The 13,378-nt window shown below is 42.8% G+C and overlaps 1 protein-coding gene across 1 annotated transcript; it reads right to left on the bottom strand.

Annotated features, from left to right (window-relative positions):
- Positions 1 to 4,229: 4,229 nt before the first annotated feature.
- Positions 4,230 to 8,972, bottom strand: LOC115686941 (probable polygalacturonase At3g15720). Its single transcript, XM_056318651.1, has 10 exons — positions 8,936 to 8,972; positions 8,535 to 8,857; positions 6,819 to 6,956; positions 6,535 to 6,678; positions 5,894 to 6,046; positions 5,328 to 5,535; positions 5,167 to 5,248; positions 4,948 to 5,056; positions 4,675 to 4,815; positions 4,230 to 4,457 (listed from the first exon to the last, which is right to left on the bottom strand). The coding sequence occupies exons 1-10, from the start codon at positions 8,970 to 8,972 to the stop codon at positions 4,230 to 4,232; spliced, it is 1,563 nt and encodes a 520-aa protein (XP_056174626.1).
- Positions 8,973 to 13,378: the final 4,406 nt, after the last annotated feature.

Raw genomic sequence — 13,378 nt, 5'->3', positions numbered from 1 at the left:
GGATGAGATAAATCTCAATAAGCAGACCCCTAAACCCCACATAGGCCAATGCGTACCCAGACAAGTTCAGCATGCAATCTAGCCGATTACATATATATAATTCACATAAATGGACTTACCTCGCCATCCAATCACATGCCCACACTGCACATTAGTCAAATCATGATAATGCAATAATATCCCAAAAGTACATCACAATCACTCGAACGCCATACATACGTACGTTCACCCAATTCATCCATGCACAAAACACATGCACATCCACCCAACTTTTTCACGACCCGGGTCAACACCCTACAGGTCAGCACAGGTCAGCCCTCCGATCAATCCGGGCTCTATCCCGGGTCAACACCCCACAGGACCTTTCACAAACAAACTTTCACACGACCCGGGTCAACATCCCACAGGTCAGCCCTCCGATCAATTCGGGCTCTGTCCCGGGTCAACACCCCACAGGACCTTTCACAAACAAACTTTCACACGACCCGGGTCAACACCCCACAGGTCAGCCCTCCGATCAATCCGGGCTCTGTCCCGGGTCAGCACCCCACAGGACCTTTCAAAAACAAACTTTCACCTACTCAACATCATACAACCGAGCTCAAACGCCACTGAATCAATTCAACCCATACATACTATAAATTGATCACACTTTCAACAATTCAAGCCACAATTCGCCAAGCTTGCCCGGCCCCACCTAGGCCAACAATTCCAACTCACAACCAAGCACATTTGACTCGAAAAACGAGCTCTAAACTCGAGCGCAAGAGCAACAACAATTCAGCCGCGACATAGCCAACATAACATCATATTTTAGATCACAAACCAAGTCACAACTCATCAATATTAGCGCAAACAACCAACACGAACAATCGCCAATCGAACATTAAATCAAACACAATCAAACACCCATGTTAACATGAGTTCTAGCACAAATACTATTTCGAGATTAGCCACAAACTCAGCCTTGAACCGCCCCAAATCAGTCCTATTTCAGCCCACAAAACGTCACCGATTAGACCGCCATTCTAGCATATATAGGCCCGACAAAATTCCTCACAATCCAGCCAATATTCAGCAGCAAATGGGCACACGAACAACCACAAAATCAGTAACATGCGGGCACAAGATCAGCTACCAAAATCAACCGGCATCGACCCCTAATTGGCCTCAAATTCGGCCACCCAATTCCACACTAACCAACCCTAAATCAAGTCTAGCCATACCCAAAGTCCTAGGCGAAGTTTAGGGTGTCGCTTACCTCGACTTGAGCAAGAAAACGGGGCTGGGCAGCGGGGGAAATCGACGGGACAGCCGCAGCGGCGGCGATCGGTGAGACTCTCGAACACGGCCGGGCGACGGCGGCGGCAAGGGAGCTCCGGGCGAGGTGGCGGCGGCTCGGCGGCGAGAGGGGCAAGCGGGGGCCTCGCCAGGAACAGCAGACGGCTCCGGCGTTCGGCGGCGGCCACGGTGGCGGCGGGAGCGGGGCGGTGAGGGCGAGCGAGGGAGGAGCGGTGGCGAGCGGGGAGGGGAGTGGTCTTTGGATGGCCGGCCAAGCGGTGGGGTGGCAGTCGGTGGCTGAGGCAGCGACGATTGGCCGGGGCGGCTCGCGGCGGCGAGCAACGCCGGCGCGGCCAGATCTGGCCCGAGCTGGAGGGAAAGAGAGAAGGGACGGGAGAGATGGGAACGGTCGGGCTCGGGACGATCGGCGGCACGGACGGCGACTCCGGGTCGACGGGAACGCCGGCCGGACGGGCGGTGAGGCGCGCGGCGGTGGACGGCGGCGCGGTGGAAGACACGCGCGCGGAAGAGAGGAAAAACCAGATCTGGAGCAGGGGAGGAGACCAGCCGGTCGGGGGCGGCGGCTGGCGGACGGCGGCGTGGCGGTCGAGCTAGTTGGCGACGGCGGCGACGCGCGGCGGCCAGGCGAGCTCAGGCGGTCGGCGTCGGGCAACAGGGAGAAGGAGCAGAAGCAGGAGCAGAACCAGATGCGGGAGAAAGAAGGAAGAAGAAGAAGAAAGAAGAGAGAAAGAAAGGAGAGAGAAGAAGAGAGAGGACAGAGAGAAGGTCTGACGGATGGGGGGGACAAACGTGCGAAGGGGGAAAAGTGACCAGAGAGAGAGAGACGCGAAATAAATAAATAAAGATTCAAATAATAATTGCGATCCGAGGGCCCATATTTAAAACTGAAAACGATCTAAAGGTCCAAATTAATCCTAGAATATAATAAGGGACAAAGGCCAAATTAATTAAATCAAACTACCACGAGGGAGGTCTACTAGTCCAAATTCACACCCGGTCAAAAATCCACTTTTCACATATTTCGAGCAATCTCAAGGCCGACCACAATAATATCGACACCGTCCAATTAAATTCGTCCCGAAACTCCGAGAAATTCGACACCAAAGTTTGGGCTCTAAATAACGGCCAAATTCGATCGAGTGCGATTCTAGCGAAATCTCAATTTTAAAAACAATAACCGAGAGTGATCAGTTCCCGGGCGAGATTTTTACTATAAGCACACTGACGAATTTCACGTTTTATAAATCCCAAAAAATGGGCCGAAATTCGGAATGTCACATTTGGTCTGCTTGACTTAAAGTCCAAGGAAGAATGTTAGTTCTCCCATCATGCTCATTTCAAATTGATTTTGTATAGACTTAGAAAATTCCTTGCAAAGCAATTCATTAGAAGAACAAAAAACTATATCATCAACATAAATTTAAACAAGTAGAATATCTTTACCTTATATTTTGACGAAGAGAGTTGTGTCTACTTTACATTTTTCAAACTCATTTTCTACCAGGAAATTACTCAGTCTTTCATACCAAGCACGAGGTGCTTGTTTTAGACCATAAAATGATTTCCTTAGCTTGTAGACATGATCAGACTTTCTTAGCTCTTCAAAACTAGGGGTTGTTCCACAAACACTTCCTCTTTAATGTAACCATTCAGGACTTCGCTTTGACGTTCATCTGAAATAGTTTAAAGTTATGTAAACAAGCATGAGCTATAAGAAGCCTTATGGATTTTGACATGGCAACTAGTGCACAGGTTTCATCATAGTCAATTCCTTCTTCTTGTGCATATCATTTGGCCACAAGCTTTTGTTCATGGTAACTTTTTCCTTGTCGTCTAGTTAGTTTCTGAACACCCATTTTGTTCAAATCACCGGATGATTCTTTAGTCTAGGTACAAGTTCCTAAACTTCGTTGATTCTGAACAGATGAAGTTCTTCTTGCATTGCTTCTATCCAGCTTTCGTCGGTTAGAGCTTCATGCACGTTATAGAAAGGCGATCCTTCTGCGTTCCTAAGGCATACAATGGACGGCACTACGAGACATATGAAACATACCACGGCGACTTCTTGCACCATAAAACAACTATGTACTGATATACTCCCATTTTAGTCACTGGTACGATAATGCAATTTAGCTTAGTTTAAATACCTTCCCAAATTTCTGTTTTGTATACTTTCTATATTAAAGAAGATTACTTGTCGGTTTCCACTATTCCGAGAGCACTTTGAGATTACCTTCTATTATGGCCCGTAGAAATTTTGATTTGTGAATTTTTTTGGTCAAATGATTTGTGAATTGAGACCCGTAATTTTGCACACTCTCGTCGCTTACCCGATTAAGTCTATCATTTTGACTTCTTCCATTTTAGGGACACAAACTAATTTGTCGTGATAAATTGAAAATTAGTTGCAAAAGCTACAAACTTTACACTGCTGATGAGGGTTGGTTCAAAAAGAAAGAGGGAGACTAGATGCCATACATTTCATTCCTTTGTGACGGAAATATCTAATTCGATCAATTAAGTGAGTTTACCATGATATTTTCATCGAAGTTCATACATAATATGTTTAGATTTTCTTTTGGACAATAATACGTTTCAAAATTGAATGATGTAGAAATGGTATCGATCACGTGACTCTTTCTTATGTACACACCACATATCGTATCATGACTTCGCATTACACGTGCAAATCATCACCAGTACCTTTGACTCATATCCGTTGATTTGATTTATTGACAAAAGCCTTCCTTTTTATTAAAAATGACAGGAGAATACATATTATCATTTTATATCAACTGAAATTAAAATACTCATATAGAATATCAAAAACTGAGTGAGAAAATGGGAGACATCTGCGGGAGTTATTATAAACTGATGAAGACGTATGTCTACACGTTGTAACCGCAGCTTGCTCATGTGCTTAGCAACTACCTAAGCAAGCAAGGCACAGGAGGTGTGGTCAAAGTAGCTGATCCATGGGCATTCATGCACGAGGCAGTGACCGTTCTTCCAGGCGTCGATGATGTTATCTTAATGTTGTCCAGTATGATATCCGAGCAACCTGCGCTGGAACAGCTGAGCGTGATGGCTTGATCCGTAGCGCTGGTCCCTTGAAAGCCGCTGTACGTCACGTTGCTCACCACCACGCCCGATGCCTGCATCGACATGTGTACATCACCTCAACATCTCATGTCAGAACATTAATGTAGGAACCTTAACCCTAATGACACTGCTACATAATCAAAAATCTCATGTGTATGGTCGTTAGGTTGTGGAAGGCTTTACTAGAGAGGCGCTCCTGCCTCGGTAGATAATGCTCGACAAAACACATTGTACATTGTTAGTTCTTTTGGCTCGCAATGTTACACAAACATGTTCGTAATTTCTACGTGAGATTACCGCATTCTCTTCAGCTACTGCGTTGGTATAGAATTGGTTGATGATAATTGGATTCTTCACCGCGTTGAGCGTGATTTGATCGAAAATGATACTCTTGGCGTATCCCGAACCAACCTGTATACATATGAAGAACAGGAGATAGGTTAATGGGAGCAAACGGAAAAGAGTAAGAGATCTATGTAATCGTGTTTGTTCTTCCTTGAGATCTATCATCATTCTTTTTTAAGCTATATAGCCCATGATCACCTGCCAAGTCTTGATCCTTGCTCCATTCGTAGATCCAGTGAAGGTGCAATTGCGCACATGTACCTCTTCGACTGTGTCGCGGGTTCCATGTGTACCTAAGCTTCCAACGCTACACATGCATAGATACACAACCCATCAGATTTCAAATGTTTATATGCTGACTATTAGTTCGGATCAAATCAGGCACATCTCGACCATACTGACAACACGGCAGCTGACCTTATACCATGGCCAGGTCCGCAGGACACTCCGGTGATAGTAATATAGCTGGAGTTGCCAATAATAGCGATGCAATCGTCCCCTATATTGCATAGCATTGTGCAACAAATCATCACCATGTACGAAGAAACTTCACCGCAATAAAATCAGAGCTTCTTTACCTGTTTGAATATTAAGGTCGTGGATGTTAAGGTGGTTGGTGCCAGCAATGTCGATTCCATCTGTGTTAGGGCTAGTTCCAGGTGCAGTTATTCGGAGACTGGAGATGGTGCCACCATCACAACCACTGATGGAGATGTGGTTCCTCGGACTGTTAATGTGTTGCAGTCCGCTTAGCACCAGATTGAAGCAACGGAAGAAGGCCAAGGCCTACGAACACAGTTTTCTTGTTATTGTCATCCAAAAAAACAAATTGGAAAAGTAGACCGAACAACACAATGCAAGCAAAAGTTCCAAGATTTATGGAGATATAGAACATCATGTAAGTTATCATGCTCTCATATCCACCACTATATCTGCTAATAGAAAAATCTTAAATCAGTTCAAGGCGTTGGACAATGGCTTCTTACGGTTGGTCTATTCTCGCAGCCCGTCGATCCCTACAGATGAAAATCATAATTCCGTTTAGATTGCATAAATATTTGACAATGAAAAGTAACGTTGAACTTATGCACAAACATGTATTGACATTGCACTTATGGATACGTGATGATGTGTGTTGACTGACCTTAGCTCCACCCCACCAGAGTGAGCCCTGACCGTCGACTTGTCCTGATCCTTTGACATTGAGATTGGCCACGTCTCGGAAAACCAACCAGCTATCCGCGAAGCAGCCTTTCCATCCACTTAGTGAACTAGGAGCAACTAAAGTCCCATCAATCTGTTCTCCCAAAAAAGAGAATCGTGTACTTTATGCCATATCAAGGACGGTGTGGCAATGGAAAAAGCTTTACTAATAATTAATTACTTCAAACTTATAAATGTAAACGTTCAAACCGTTAAATGAACGCTCAGTTTAAAAAATCTTAACAAGAAATGAGGTTCTTTTACCCTTAAAAAGTTGGAAAGTAAGCTCTTTTCGATGTACTCAATCAAGTTATTTCTTCAAGTTGGAACTCGTATTGCGTGGATTCATCGTACGACATAAATATGGTCAAAAAGTTTGAGAGACAATCTGACATGCATCATGACACAACAAAAAATGACGGAGAGCCTCACGCATCTAATTGTTGCTGCTGATTTCGACAATGACATTGTTGGCCTCGAATGAGTTTTGCCTAACAATTTCCTAATGATTTTGGCATGGAATTCACTCAAAAAATCATTGGCCAAAAAAAATTGATCCTCCGAGATCTTTCTCCCTCTTACCTGAACGAATATTTTTGAAGACTTGCATGGGCCTTTGAAAAAGACAGGAGAGAGTTTAAACTTCTTCCCACCAGGAACAACTAAAGTTGGTGTGCCTTGTGCTCCACTGTCTCCACATGTATTTCCCCAAGCTTTGACAAAGGCCTAAAAAGAAAAGGAAAAGGAAATCATCGCATAAACACGAACAAATCAATCTAATAACAAAGAAACAACGAGAAGAAAACACGGGTTTTTTTTTCAATAGGAGGAAGAAAAGGGGAGAAATTAAGAAAAAAAAAATGTACTTGAGTATCATCACTGACTCCATTTCCAATTGCACCATAGTTTATCACATTGTATGAGGGTGGTGCTGCAACGATTCCATGGCTTAGTAAAGTTGACGAAGCAGCGAAGAGGACCAAGTATATTCCGGCTACAAACCCCTGCATGACCAAAGCAGCTTTTGAAGTTGAGCTGAGGAGCTGACCATTTCATAAATGTTGACACCTAATTTTTAGCTCATTTTTGTCATATTTTCAAAAATTTCAAAATTAGGTCTAGGGATCTTGGCCAAGACTAGAAACCTATTTATAAACCAAAAAATAATTTTTTAGCATTTTTCTGCATTTTTTCTTAATTTGTTTTAGTCAAAATAAGCAAGAAAATCAAGAAAAATAGTAATTGGAATCAGAAAATTCCATAAAAATAGTCATTAGTCTTATTTTAAATCCAATTTCATAAATACACTGTCAATTTTAGAAAATCTCAATCGGGTATATGTTTTTTCCCAAAATTGGGCAAAATTAAACCCGAATTGAACCAAAAATGAATTAAATTTTTTATAGACATTTTTAAGTCATAGTGTCTTCACAACAATTGATTCTGGGACCTTTAATTGTATAATGGTCGGTCCAATTGCACAATTTGACATAAAAATCAAAATTCCCCAAAATTTGATTGAAAATTAAGAATTTTGAACCCAAATTGGGAATCTTGCCCAAAATGAAATTGTCGAAATGTGAGACTATCATTTCTAGGGTTAATCAGGGGTGGGTAATTCATTTTTGGCATCAATTTTTCCTAATCAGGTCATTAGGACATCAAATTAAACAAAATCCTATTAACCCGAATATAAAAATGAGAAAATCTTGGGCATAATTATAATAAAAATTGGGGAAAATTATATGTTTGGGTTCGGAATATAATGGAAAATTCCATTTTGGGGTCGAATTTCAAAAATTTGGTGGAAATCAGACTTAATTTGCGAATTTATGCAAAATCGGAACTGCCGGGTCGAGCGGGTCGACCCGACCCGACCCGAACAGTTCATCTTCTTCGCCCGGTCGCCCAACCTGCGATAAACCCAGAAAAACCGATTCAAACCCGCGACTTCATCGATCATGTTCCAGTTATTTGAGCACGTTTTAATCGACTTTTCCAGCTGGGTATTATCCAGCTAGCATCGGTCAACAACCCAAACCGATTCGAAGGCGAAATCGAAGAGAGAGAACTAGAGAGAAAGGGGCAAAATCGAAGAGAGATGTTGTTTTTTTAAAGAACTGAAGGAGAATTGACAGCAAAATCTGTATTTTGCAGCAAGACAGAATGTATTGGAAGGGAACTTCACTTCATATTCAGAAAACTGAAATTGGTTAAATACAAAACTAAAGCTTTTCCATAAACACACGTTGCCCACTAACTACACTTTGCCCACTAACTAACAGCTTGCCCACTAACTTCACGTTGCCCACTAACTAACAGAACAATTAAAAAAAATGCAGCTAAACACTCCTACAAAATAGGACTGACCAAGTAAAACAACGACTGATTAACTCTAGGACATCTGCAAACTGACTTAACAGAAAATAGATAGTGCAGCCTTTATACATCAACACTCTCCTCCTGGATCAAGTGCTGCACACTCCTAGCTTTGCCCTAAGAAGTTCAAATCGACCAACATGAAATGACTTAGTGAATATATCTGCAATTTGGTTTTCTGAACTACAGTACACCAACTTCACCTCTCCAGCCTTCTGCACTTCTCTCAAGAAGTAATACCTGACCTTAAAATGCTTTGTTTTTCCATGAAATACTGGATTCTGTGAAATGGCCAGAGTAGCTTGATTATCCACAAATACTTCTATGCCTTCTTCTTGCTCCAAATGCAGATCATCCATCAGCTTCTTTAACCATAATGCTTGATTCACAGCTGCAGTAGCTGCAATGAACTCAGCTTCTGCAGTTGATTGAGCCACTATTTCCTGCTTCTTTGAACACCAGGAAAAACATGCCGACCCAAATGTAAAGCAATACCCTGAAGTACTTCTCATATCATCTATTGATCCTGCCCAGTCACTATCAGAATACCCCTACAACTTAAACTCTTGAATTTTGCAGAACTTAATTCCATATGAAAGAGTACCTTTCAAGTACCTCAACACCCTCTTTGCAGCTACCATATGCAACTCACTCGCACAATTAAGGAATCTAGACAAGACACTTACACTAAACAGGATGTCTGGCCTAGTTGCAGTGAGATACATAAGACATCCAATCAAACTTCTATAAACTCTTTCATCTGTAGGTTCTTATCCATCCTTCTTTTGAAGCTTTTCCTTCTGACCCATTGGAGTACTCACACTCTTGCACTCCTCCATATTGAATCTCTTCAGGATCTCCTTCATGTACTTCTTCTGACAGATAAAAACTGCATTCTGAGTCTGCCTAACCTCCATCCCCAGAAAATACGACATCTCACCAAGATCAGTCATTTCAAACATCTTCATCATCTCTTGCTTAAAATGCAGTAATTTGAGCACTACTACTCCCTGTCACCAGCATATCATCCACATAAAGAGACACCACCACTAAGTCAGATACTAACTTCTTGACATATAGAGTGGATTCACTGAGGCTTTTCTTGAAACCCAGGCCTAGTAAGTGCTCATCCATCTTACTGTACCATGCTCTTGGAGCTTGCCTCAAGCCATAGAGAGCCTTTCTTAGCAAATAAACTTTCTCCTCCTGGCCTGGTGCGACAAAGCCTTCTGGCTGCTCAACATAAATCTCCTCCTGCAACACTCCATTCAAAAATGCAGATTTCACATCTAACTGATACACCTTCCACCCTTGTTAAGCTGCCATAGCAAGAGTCATTCTAATTGTATCCAGTCTTGCCACAGGAGCAAAGGTTTCTGAGAAATCAACTCCCCAAACCCGTGCATATCCCTTCACCACCAACCTGGCTTTATGCTTATTCACTGAGCCATTAGGATTGAGTTTGGTCCTGAAAACCCATTTTACTCCAATTACCTTCTTGTCTTCAAGCTTCTCCACTAGCTCTCATGTCTAGTTCTTTTCTATCATAGCCAACTCTTCCTTCATTGCATTCATCCACCTCTAATCACTTTTAGCTTCCTCATAACCTGCAGGTTCCAAAACAGCCACACTGCACCTCTGATATATATCAGTCAGAGATTTGGTACCTCTAACTGGAACATCATCCACCAGCTCGTCAAGTTCCAGTGAGACCTCCTTGTGCTTGCCTTGTGGCTCATCTGTCCAGTCCCATTGCTCATCTTCCAGGAACTGAACATCCCTGCTAGTGATCACCTTCCCTGTTTGTGGTTGATAGATCCTATAGGCTTTTGACACTAAACTGTAGCCAACAAAGATCCCAGGTTCAGCTTTCTCTCCCAGCTTGTCTCTCTTGACCTGCGGAATATGAGAAAAACATAGACAGCCAAACACCTTCAAATTGCTTAGAATTGGCTTGACACCAAACCAGGCTTCAAAGGGTGTCTTCTTCTCCAATACCCTTGTAGGCAGTCTATTCAGTAGAAAAACTGTTGTGTTTGCTGCTTCTGCCCAAAATTCTTTTGGTAGATTCCTGTCATGCAGCAGACACCTAGTCATCTCCATAATGGTTCTATTCTTCCTCTCACTAACTCCATTTTGCTGTGGAGAGTAAGGAGCAGTAAGCTGGTGCTCAATGCCAGCCTCTTCACAGAAAGAGTTGAACCTTTGTGAAGTGTATTCTGTTCCATTATCAGATCTGATGACCTGAGTCTGCAGCCACTTTAGTTCTCAACCCATCTCTTAAACTTCAAAAATACCTCAGCAACTTCTGACTTTTGCTTCATGAAGTAAATCCAGCACATTCTAGTATAATCATCAATGAAAATAATGAAATACCTGCTGCCATTTAGTGAAGGAGTCACTTGTGGACCACAGAGATCTGTATGAATCAGCTGCAGCTTCTCTGTAGCTCTCCAAGTGGATTCCTTGAAGGGAAGTCTTGTCTGCTTGCCCAGCAAACAAGTCTTGCACCTTGTGATATGCTCCTTCAGGCTTGGTAACCCAGTTGCCATTTCATTCCTCTGCATGAACAGCAAGCCTTTGTGATGAAAGTGGCCCAACCTCTTGTGCCATATCTCTGAATCACTGGCCTGACACTTGAATGCCACCTGCTCCTTCTCGAGAGGATTCAGAGAAAAACTCTTCAGTTGCATCTTTATCTTGAACAGCTCCTGACCACTGGAGTCAAAGATCAAACATTTCCCCTCTTCAAATATCACCTTAAATCCCTTTTCTACCAACTGCCCCACACTCAGCAAATTCTGATCAATCTCAGGCACATACATCACATCAGAAACCAGCTTAGTTCCAGCACAACTCTCTATTGCTACAGTCCCTTTACCTTTCACTTCTAAGTACTCCCCATTCCCAATCCTCACTCTTGACTTCAATGACTTGTCAAGGTCTATAATATAGCTTTTCATCACTTGTCATGTGGTTTGTGCAACCACTATCAACAAGCCAACTGTCACATGGAGTACTAGAGGAGAAGCAAGAGGCAACAAACAATTGATCTACCTCTTGCTGGACTGCAGCATGTGCCTCACCTTGCTGCTGATTACCCTTCTCTTTGCACAACTTCTCAATGTGTCCAAGCTTATGACATTTTCTGCACCTTACATCTGGCCTCTTCCAACACCTAAAGTGTGGATGATTCTGTTTTCCACAGTGCTGACATGAGGAATACCTTCTCCAATTGTTCTTGGAGTTGCCTGCACTGTTCTCTCCTGCAGCAGCTTCTGAACCACTACTGCCATTCCCTTTCTTCCCTTTCCACTTCTTGCCTTTCCCTCCTACATTTTGCTGTTCTTTGGCCTGCAAAGCTCCTTCTATACTTCCTTCTAGCCTCATTAACCTCCTCTGCTCTTGTGCTTGTAGAGCACTTAGCAATTCTGCCAACTTGATCTGAGACAAATCCTTGGTATTCTCCAAAGAGGCAATGGTTGCCTTAAACCTTTCAGGCAAGGAGACAAGAATCTTTTGCACTAGCCTATTATCAGAGAGGTCAGTGCCTAGAACTCTTGCTTGATTTGCAATGCTTATCAACTTATCAGAATACTCCTTAATTGTCTCAGACTGCTTCAACTGCAATCTCTCGAATTCTGTAATCAAATTTAGCCCCTTCATGCTTCTGATCCTCTCATCTCCTTGATCTCAGCTTTGAGGAAGTCCCAAATAGCTTTGGCTAATTCGCAAGCCATAATTCTGCTAAAAATGGCAGGTGAGACAGCAGCATATAAACAAGACTTTGCCTTTGCTTTCCTTGTTGTCCTCTCCTTGTGATACTTGATTTGATTAATAGTTGGATTGTCAGGAAGGGGAACAACTTCATAATCTTGTTCCACAGCTTCCCAAAAATCACAACCCTCTAGATAGGCTCGCATTCTCACTGCCCAGGCTTGATAATTTTCTCCATCAAACACTGGTGGAGCCATTGCTGAAAAACCACTCGATCCTGCCTCCATTTTGCCTTCAGCTTCTATGGATGCAGATACACCTCTCAATCAATCTCACAAGTCACTCACAGCCCCTTAAGATCAAGAAGGCTCTGATACCAATGTTGTTTTTTTAAAGAACAGAAGGAGAATTGACAGCAAAATCTGTATTTTGCAGCAAGACAAAATGTATTGGAAGGGAACTTCACTTCATATTCAGAAAACTGAAATTGCTTAAATACAAAACTAAAGCTTTTCCATAAACACACGTTGCCCACTAACTACACTTTGCCCACTAACTAACAGCTTGCCCACTAACTACACGTTGCCCACTAACTAACAGAACAGTTAAAAAAAAATGCAGCTAAACACTCCTACAAAATAGGACTGACCAAGTAAAACAACGACTAATTAACTCCAAGACATCTGCAAACTGACTTAACAGAAAATAGATAGTGCAGCCTTTATACATCAACAGAGAACTAGAGAGAGAGGGTCAAAGATCCCCCCACGAGTGTTCGGCACCGCCCTAGACGGCGGGGCGCCGGCGAATCGCGAGTTGGCCGTGACTTCCCCTCGTCATTCCAACCGAGAAAATCTGATCGTGAAGACCAGAAACTAAGCGCCGTCCGGTCGATTAGGACCTGTTCCGGCGAGACCGAGACCACCGGGGAAAAGACCGAGAGTCAAGGGACAATCCTTCAAGCTCCGATCAGTTCAAAAATTTTGTTTGATCGTCGAACGAACCAGGTAAAAATCGTTCGTGATCAGTTTGTTAAGAATTTTCCAGAATTTGATTTTTGTTTCAATGTGCATTTTTAAGTGATTTCATTGACGAATCTTGACATTTTGATGTCCATTATTAGTTTCTAATCAGTTTCATGTGGTTTGATTGTGTTTTTGGGTACTAAAGATGCATGAACCGAGTCGGCCTCACCATTAAACCCATCGCCGGAGCATTGCCGTGGCCGTGAGGCCATTCAGGTTAGTTCTTTGACTTTTGTTTGATGATTTGATAGTTGTTAGAACCGATTTAGACGGCTAGGGCGATCAAGATTGAGATTTGTATTCTG

The sequence above is a fragment of the Syzygium oleosum genome, unplaced genomic scaffold, assembly GCF_021117445.2.
Source record: "Syzygium oleosum isolate NSW1041296 unplaced genomic scaffold, Sole_v2.1 Sole_v2.16, whole genome shotgun sequence".
Taxonomy (NCBI): Eukaryota; Viridiplantae; Streptophyta; class Magnoliopsida; order Myrtales; family Myrtaceae; genus Syzygium; species Syzygium oleosum.
The sequence above is the reverse complement of the archived record's forward strand: the minus strand, read 5'-3'. Positions and strand labels throughout refer to the sequence as shown.

What these genes read in the sequence shown, in the direction of transcription:
- LOC115686941 (XM_056318651.1), bottom strand. Translation starts at nt 8,972, where the DNA reads ATGGTAGCTGCAAAGAGGGTGTTGAGGTACTTGAAAG. An exon ending in GGTGTTGAGGTACTTGAAAG is followed by an intron (nt 8,858 to 8,935) that starts GTACTCTTTCAT and finishes GTGACTGGGCAG; the next exon opens with GATCAATAGATGATATGAGA. An exon ending in TCTGGTGGGGTGGAGCTAAG is followed by an intron (nt 5,536 to 5,893) that starts GTCAGTCAACAC and finishes CTGTGTTCGTAG; the next exon opens with GCCTTGGCCTTCTTCCGTTG.